At 53.9% G+C, this 7629-nt stretch overlaps 1 protein-coding gene across 5 annotated transcripts in view; it reads left to right on the top strand.

Annotated features, from left to right (window-relative positions):
• Positions 1 to 885: 885 nt before the first annotated feature.
• The window catches only part of IRS1 (insulin receptor substrate 1), a 78777-nt gene continuing 72033 nt past the window's right edge, over positions 886 to 7629 (top strand). For all 5 annotated transcript variants that reach the window (XR_004647086.1, XR_004647085.1, XM_034781321.1 and 2 more), the window contains exon 1: positions 886 to 5549. Coding sequence is in view for 3 of the 5 variants with exons in the window: in XM_034781321.1 (XP_034637212.1) it covers positions 1934 to 5518 (3585 nt within the window). In the remaining 2 variants the exon portion in view is untranslated. The remainder of the gene's footprint in view (positions 5550 to 7629) is intronic.

Raw genomic sequence — 7629 nt, 5'->3', positions numbered from 1 at the left:
GCATCCTGTTTTCAATTCCCAGCCCCAACCGTGTCTCTTCTTTTGATTTCTCATACCCCTTTTCTATTATGGTCTTCTTTGAGTTTATATTATTTAAAACGGTACCGAACTTTGGGATCCGATTTATATGGAAAACATTATGCAACATAAAGTTGCATTATTTATTTTAATTTTTTGCTCACGGGGATAGTCTCAGCTCAATGTTCTGAGCCGCCCAGAGGACAACAATCTTACTTCGGCACAGGAGGGTCACTCTGTATTATGTTACAGAAATCTCCAATGCCACAGACATTCGTGAACGGTTTGCGGATGGATTTTATTTGTTTGAGTGGGAAGGGTTTGGGGAAAGGGAGGGGGTTCGGGAGAGGGGGACTTTTCTGTTTTGAATTCAGCGGTTGCATTAACTTCTTTCGATCTTTACCCGCTTTGAAAGGGAAGTCTCAATTGCACTAATATGGTGGAGAGCTGGGATGGATGCAGGGGGGGGATGATTTTCAGCACCCTTATGTCTATATTGCAGATCAGGCAGCACTGGAGTTTAGACGCAGCTTGAATGTGAAGGTGGGGGGAGGAGGGAGCCTCGTGGTTACAACGCAGCAGCAGCGCCTCGATCAAAGTTGCCACACTGCAGAGATTCACTCACAAGCCCCTAGTTTATAAATAACACGCCAGTGAATGGCGTCTACGCCTTTTTACTACGCTCCACTCCTCAACCTAGCCTGGGCACCTCCCCCCGTGGAGGAGTTGAGGGACAGGCCGCGCTGCCAATAGGCAGGCGGCCCCCCAGGGCGCAGAGCTGCTCAGGGCCCGAAGGTAATTGCAGCCGCAGCGGCACTGAATGAAAGGAGCGGCGGGCGGGGAGGAGGGGGCGGATTGGAATGCCGCGGCACCAGGCTAGGTTGGAGCCTCCCTCGGCTGCTGCTGGGATGGTCCACGCACTGGCGCCGTCACGTGTTTCTCTCCTTGGAGTGAGACTGAGTCTCGGTGGCGGCTGGAGGGGGCCGGACTCATAAACACAGACACCGCCGCTTGTTTGGGTTTGGGGCGCTCCGAAACTCCGAGAAGCAGCCGGAGGAGGAGAAGTCAGCCAGGCAGCCCCAGACCCGCCTTCAGCCTGGGGCAGGGGAGGGGGCTTTGCTGTTGGCCTCGGCGCCTTTCCCGACTGGAATGAGGAGGAGGAGGAAGAGAGGATGTTCCTTCCCCACTTGGGCTGCTTCCCCTGCTGCTGCTGCCTGGTTGCATTTTGTGTTGAAATGGCACTTTCTCTTCCTAACGAGATGGGACTGAATGGGGTCGCCAGCCTCCTCACGCATAAGCAGAAGCAGCAGCCTCGGCGCTGATTTTTGGGCTGGGCTGTGTTTTTAGGGGGGGAGAAGAGGCGTGTGTTTTGGGGTGTAAGCCCCGGACTTTGCAAAACAAACCGCTACCCAGAGGATCTTTAATCTGTTACAGAGATTGCGCTCGCTGAGGCGAAGTTGTGAAGGGGAGGGTGTTTTGGAGCAAAGCAAGGGGGACCCCCCTTCCTGCTCCTCTCTACAGAGGAATCCGACCCATACGACTGAAAGATGCGTTTCTTTTCCTCCCCGGCGGCGGCTGCTGGGAGAGCTAGACTTTCATCTGGACTGACTGAGACTGGACTCTTTAAGGATATATTGACCCTCCTGAGGGTGATTTGGGCATAAACAGCAATATAAACGCTGCTGTGGTGCTGGAAGCTGCCTCTGCCACTGAACAGCTGCTCTCACCCTGCCAGTATCCCCTCCCCCCATCCCGTTTTGGAGAGGGGATTCCGAGCTAGTTTGCTTTTTTATTATGATTGTTGTTGCATGAATTGTATTTTAAGAGGTGGGTTTTTTTTTCTGCCTTGTTTGGCAGTTTTGGGGGCCTGTGGGCTGATAGCTGCAGTAAAAACACCACCACCTCTCCTTCCACTATGGCTAGCCCCACGGATAATAATGAGGGCTTCTTCTCAGATGTCAGGAAGGTGGGTTACTTGCGCAAACCCAAGAGCATGCATAAACGCTTCTTCGTGCTGAGGGCAGCCAGCGAGTCAGGACCTGCCCGGCTGGAGTACTATGAGAATGAGAAGAAATGGAGACATAAGTCAGGAGCCCCCAAGCGTTCCATCCCACTGGAGAGCTGCTTCAACATCAACAAACGGGCAGACTCCAAGAACAAGCACCTGGTGGCCCTCTATACCAAGGACGAGCACTTTGCCATTGCAGCTGACAGCGAGCCTGAGCAGGAGAGCTGGTACCAAGCCTTGCTGCAGTTGCACAATCGGGCCAAGGGCCACCACCACCTCCATCATCATCGTCACCACCACCACCACAGTGATGTCTCCTTTGGGGGTGGCAGTGCAGGGCTGGGGGAGACAGGTGACGATAGCTATGGCGAGGTGGTGCCTGGTCCAGCTTTCAAGGAGGTTTGGCAAGTGATCCTGAAACCTAAAGGTCTGGGCCAGACCAAGAACTTGATCGGCATCTACCGCCTGTGCCTGACCAACAAAACCATCAGCTTTGTGAAGCTGAACTCAGATGCAGCTGCTGTGGTACTGCAGCTGCTCAACATCCGCCGCTGTGGCCACTCAGAGAACTTCTTTTTCATAGAGGTTGGGCGTTCAGCGGTGACTGGGCCTGGTGAGTTCTGGATGCAGGTGGATGATTCAGTGGTGGCACAGAACATGCATGAGACCATCTTGGAAGCCATGCGGGCCATGAGTGAGGAATTCCGGCCCCGCAGCAAGAGCCAGTCCTCTTCCAACTGCTCCAATCCCATCTCTGTGCCCCTCCGCAGCAGACACCATGTCAACAACCCCCCACCCAGCCAGGTGGGGCTCAGTCGCAGGTCCAGGACTGAGAGTGTGACTGCTACCTCCCCTGCTGGGGGTGGTGGTGGTGGAGGAGGAACAGGGGGCAAACCCAGCTCTTTCCGAGTCCGAGCCTCTAGTGATGGGGAAGGAACTATGTCCAGGCCTGCCTCTGTGGATGGCAGCCCAGTAAGTCCCAGTGCCAACCGGACCCACTCACATCGGCACCGTGGCAACTCCAGGCTTCACCCTCCACTCAACCACAGTCGCTCCATCCCAATGCCTTCTTCACGCTGTTCCCCTTCAGCCACCAGTCCAGTCAGCCTGTCATCTAGCAGCACCAGTGGCCATGGCTCCACCTCAGACTGCCTCTTCCCACGCAGGTCCAGTGCTTCGGTATCAGGCTCCCCCAGTGATGGTGGTTTCATCTCCTCCGACGAATATGGCTCTAGCCCCTGTGATTTCCGCAGCTCTTTTCGCAGTGTGACTCCAGACTCTCTGGGTCACACCCCGCCAGCACGGGGGGATGAGGAGCTCAACAACTACATTTGTATGGGGGGCAAGGCTGCCTCGTCCTGCAGCTTGGCAGCTCCCAATGGCCACTTCATCCCTCGCAGTTGCCACCCACAGCATCAGCAGTGCCGCTATCCTGGCACCCCATGCTGCCCCCGGAGTGGTGGAGAGGAGGTAACTGACCTGGAGAAGGGCTTCAGGAAGCGGACTCACTCTGCAGGCACCTCACCCACCATCTCCCACCAGAAGACACCCTCACAGTCTTCAGTGGCCTCTATTGAGGAGTACACGGAAATGCTGCCTTCCTATCCTTGTGGTGGCAACCGGCTGCCCTCCTACCGGCACTCTGCCTTTGTGCCCACTCACTCCTATCCTGAGGAGCATTTGGAGATGCACCACTTGGAGGGCAGCCACCACCGGACCAACTCCACCCCACACACTGATGACGGCTACATGCCAATGTCGCCTGGGGTGGCCCCTGTGCCCAGCAGTGGTGGCACACCCAAAGGTGGTGACTATATGCCCATGAGCCCCAAGAGCGTGTCAGCCCCACAGCAGATCATCAACCCTGGCAGGGGGGGTCGCCACGCCCAAGCCATGGTGGACTCCAATGGGTACATGATGATGTCCCCTAGCGGCAGCTGTTCGCCTGACGGTGGTCCTGCCGGCTACGGCAAAATGTGGACTAATGGGGCTGGCCACCACCCAAAGCTCTCGGTAGAGAGCAGCGAAGGGAAGCTCCCCTGCAGCGGCAGTGACTACATCAACATGTCCCCAGCCAGCGGCTCCGCCACCAGCACCCCCCCGGACTGCTACTTCGCCACCTCGGAGCCGCCGGGCCCGGAGGAGGCCTCGGCGCAGGGCCCGACCGAGCCCCCACACAAGCCCATCTACTCCTACTTCTCCCTGCCGCGCTCCTTCAAACACGTGCAGCGCCGGGCAGCCGAGGAGAGCGGCCCCCAGCTGCGCATCTCCCTCAGCTCCGGCCGCTTGCTCTACGCCGCGGAGGACTCGTCTTCTTCCACCAGCAGCGACAGCCTCGGGGGAGGCGGGGGCCAAGAGGGCGCCGGTGGTCCCTACCAGGCGCAGCCCCCGCCGCAGCAGCCTACCCGTCAGGCGGCCGCGCAGAGCAGGAGCCGCCTGACCAGACCCACCCGCTTGTCCCTGGACGGCCCCAAGGCCAGCACTCTGCCGCGGGCGCGGGAGCAGCCCCCGCTGCTGCTGCCGCCGGAGCCCAAGAGCCCCGGCGAGTACGTGAACATTGAGTTCGTGGCCAGTGACAAGCCGGCTTTCCCGTCGGCCGCGCGGCCCCGAGGGGACGAAGGCTCCGAGTACATGAACATGGAGCTGGGGCCGCCGCGGGCTGCCTGCCAAGCCGGCTTCGCAGCCGTCCGGGCGGCAGCTGCGGCCCGGCCAGGCCGAGGAGCTGCTGCCCTCAGCAGCCGGGACTATGTGACTATGGAACAGGGGGGCGGTGTCGGGGGGCCCTGCCCGGGCTGCGCCGACCCCCCGTCCCCCGCGCTCTTGCTCAACTACGCCGACATGCGGACGGGCCGTGCCGTCCCGGAGAACCCCCCTGCTGCCCCTGCCTCCGCCCAGGCGCAGCCGCCGGCCGAGCTGGCAGCGGCGCCACCGCGCTCCTCCTCCCTGATGGGAGGCCCGGGGGTGAACAGCGCCTTCACCCGCGTCAGCCTCAGCCCCAGCCCCGGCCGCAATCAGAGCGCCAAAGTGATCCGCGCCGACCCGCAGGGGGGCCGCCGGCGGCACAGCTCCGAGACCTTCTCCTCCACCCCCAGCAACGCCCGCGGCACGGCGGGCAGCGGCGGCCTCAACGCGCCCTTGCTCTACGGGGCGGGGGGCGCCGAGGAGGTGAAACGCCACAGCTCGGCCTCCTTCGAGAACGTCTGGCTCCGGCCTGCCTCCGGGGAGCTGGGGGCGGCCGCCAGGAGGGAGCAGCCGCCCCTCGGGGCCGGGGGTGGCTTTGAGAACGGACTCAACTACATCGACCTGGACTTAGTGAAGGATTTTAATCAGCGTCGCCAACACCCCCACCACCCCCAGGAGGGCACCTCTGTGCTGGGGGGGAGGCAGCCGCCGCCGCCCAAAGCCCCTAATCAGCCTTGTGGGAGTAGCCACTCTAGCGACGATTTGAGTGCATATGCCAGCATCAGCTTCCAGAGGCGGGAGGACGTCTAATAGCTGGGCAAGAGCCAGAGCCAGAGAGAAGGTGAGTGCACAGGAAGGGGGGAGGGGGAAAAGGCGTTTAAACGAGTAGAAACGCCCACTTAGAACTGAGCCCAAAAGGCCAGCAAAAATCAGGCACCTAGGTGTTGGAGGTTGTTCAGACCACTGAACTGTGTCCTAATGGGATAGCTTAAGGTGCGGTCTGTACTGTTCTCTTGTTTTCTTGGAACGGCGTTTTTCTCTTGTTTCTTTGCACGTTCACATCCTATTCTCAAATAGAGCCCTTAAAGTGTGTGGAGTGCTTGTTGAGGCGTGGGAAGAAGATCCAGGTTCACTCACTGAGTTAATCTTTTGATAGCTGCCGTTTCAAATATTGCACAATTAAGGGTCTGGTGGAAAAATAAACCAAAAATAGACCTAAGCATGGTCCCTACTTAACTTATAACAAAAATAGGTTGGATAAAGTCTGGAACGGTGATTAAACCGTTGAAGCTTATTTCTTATAGAGGAGGTTTCTGTAATTAGATTGGTGTGGTGATTTTTGTAAGCTAGATGGTATGTTCTTAGAACTGAAAATATTTTTTCCACGTGGGAAGTGTTTTGGAAAATATTACAGCCACATTAAATCTCAGAAGTGTTAAATGAATGTTTTGGTTCATTTTGATTTTAAATATGCTATTGCTTCCAGAAGCAAAATTATCATTTGACACTGCCTTCTTGAGTCATGGATGCTTTTCAGACTTGACACACTAAGCTTGTCCAAGCAACGGGGGCAGGGGTGTCCTGTTTTGTGAACAGTTATGGTGACGTGGTTCACTCTGTGAAATCTGCTTAAATATTGTTGCTGAGACTAAAGTGCTTTTTAGTTGCACTTTTACCTCACTCTTTTAATCTTTAAGAATACATAATAAAAGACCTAGTGAGTGGAGGGAGAGGGTGTGGGGGAGAGGATGTAAAAGAAAGAGGTGTGGTCTATGTTGAACATGGGAGTGGGGATCAGATTCAGAAGCTCCTAAATTCTAAGCTTAGTTGTGGCCAGTTCTGACTCCTGTATCCACAGGCAAACGAATTAATCTTTCTAACTCATTTTGCCCATGTGTAAAATGTGTGTATCTACCTCACAGGGTTGCTGTGAGGTTAATTAGGTAATGTTTGCAAAGTGCTTTAAAAAAAAATTGTGTTTAGACTGATATTGATACTAAATATAATTTAGCAAAGGACAATTTTATAAGTATCTGCAAACTGCGGAAGAAGCAAATGGTGTAGAATGGACTCTGTGATTATAAGCTTAAAATGTTTAAAAATGAACAAATTAAAAATAGTCTAGGCAAAATTTGTCAGCCTGTTGTATTAAGACTGTCATTACAAGGTGTGCCTAGGACAAGGAATACTTTTGCAACCAATGTGATGGATCTGCCAAATAGAAACTGAATACGGAGTATACACTGAAGAAATACAAAGTGTTGTGTTTTTTTTTTTTAAATAAAACAGTTTCTCCACTAAGTATGTATTGCTGTATAATATTGATATTTTATACAACTGAGTTGTGCTCCAAGGTCTCTATTATGAATAGACAACTCCAATCTAAATGTTAACCACCCTTCCTGATCTCTGCAGTTTTTCATGTATTTAACTCCTAGCAATCACCGTACAGTGAACATTTACAACATAATTGGACAAATTCATACTATTTATTTGACTGTAACTGTACTTAGTGAATATTTTTATTGCTGCTTTGCTTGGTGTAAGTACTAACACCACTCGGAGTGGATGTGATAGAACATTTAACAATCATATGTAGGATTTTCCTTTTACCTGAACTGGTGAGCCTAGTGTAGAAATGTGAATTGCAAATACCTGGAAGAAAAACAATACACCCTTTCCCATAGTTGTTACTTTAACATTGTTCAAATAAGTAATAATTGCAAATCTATTATTAAGATAGTCTTATTTTATCTCATCAGTATATGTAGACTAGTCGTGCCTTTGGGCAGGACTTAAAATTTGGCCAGGGTATTACCGCAGTGGCAAGGGGTGTGTGCCTTTTGCTTTCCCTGAAAAAATCTGCTCAACATTGACTATGTTGTAGGTTCCTGAAAAATCTGTTTACTACACACGTAGTA

The sequence above is a fragment of the Trachemys scripta genome, chromosome 9 (assembly GCF_013100865.1).
Source record: "Trachemys scripta elegans isolate TJP31775 chromosome 9, CAS_Tse_1.0, whole genome shotgun sequence".
Taxonomy (NCBI): Eukaryota; Metazoa; Chordata; order Testudines; family Emydidae; genus Trachemys; species Trachemys scripta.
The sequence above is the reverse complement of the archived record's forward strand: the minus strand, read 5'-3'. Positions and strand labels throughout refer to the sequence as shown.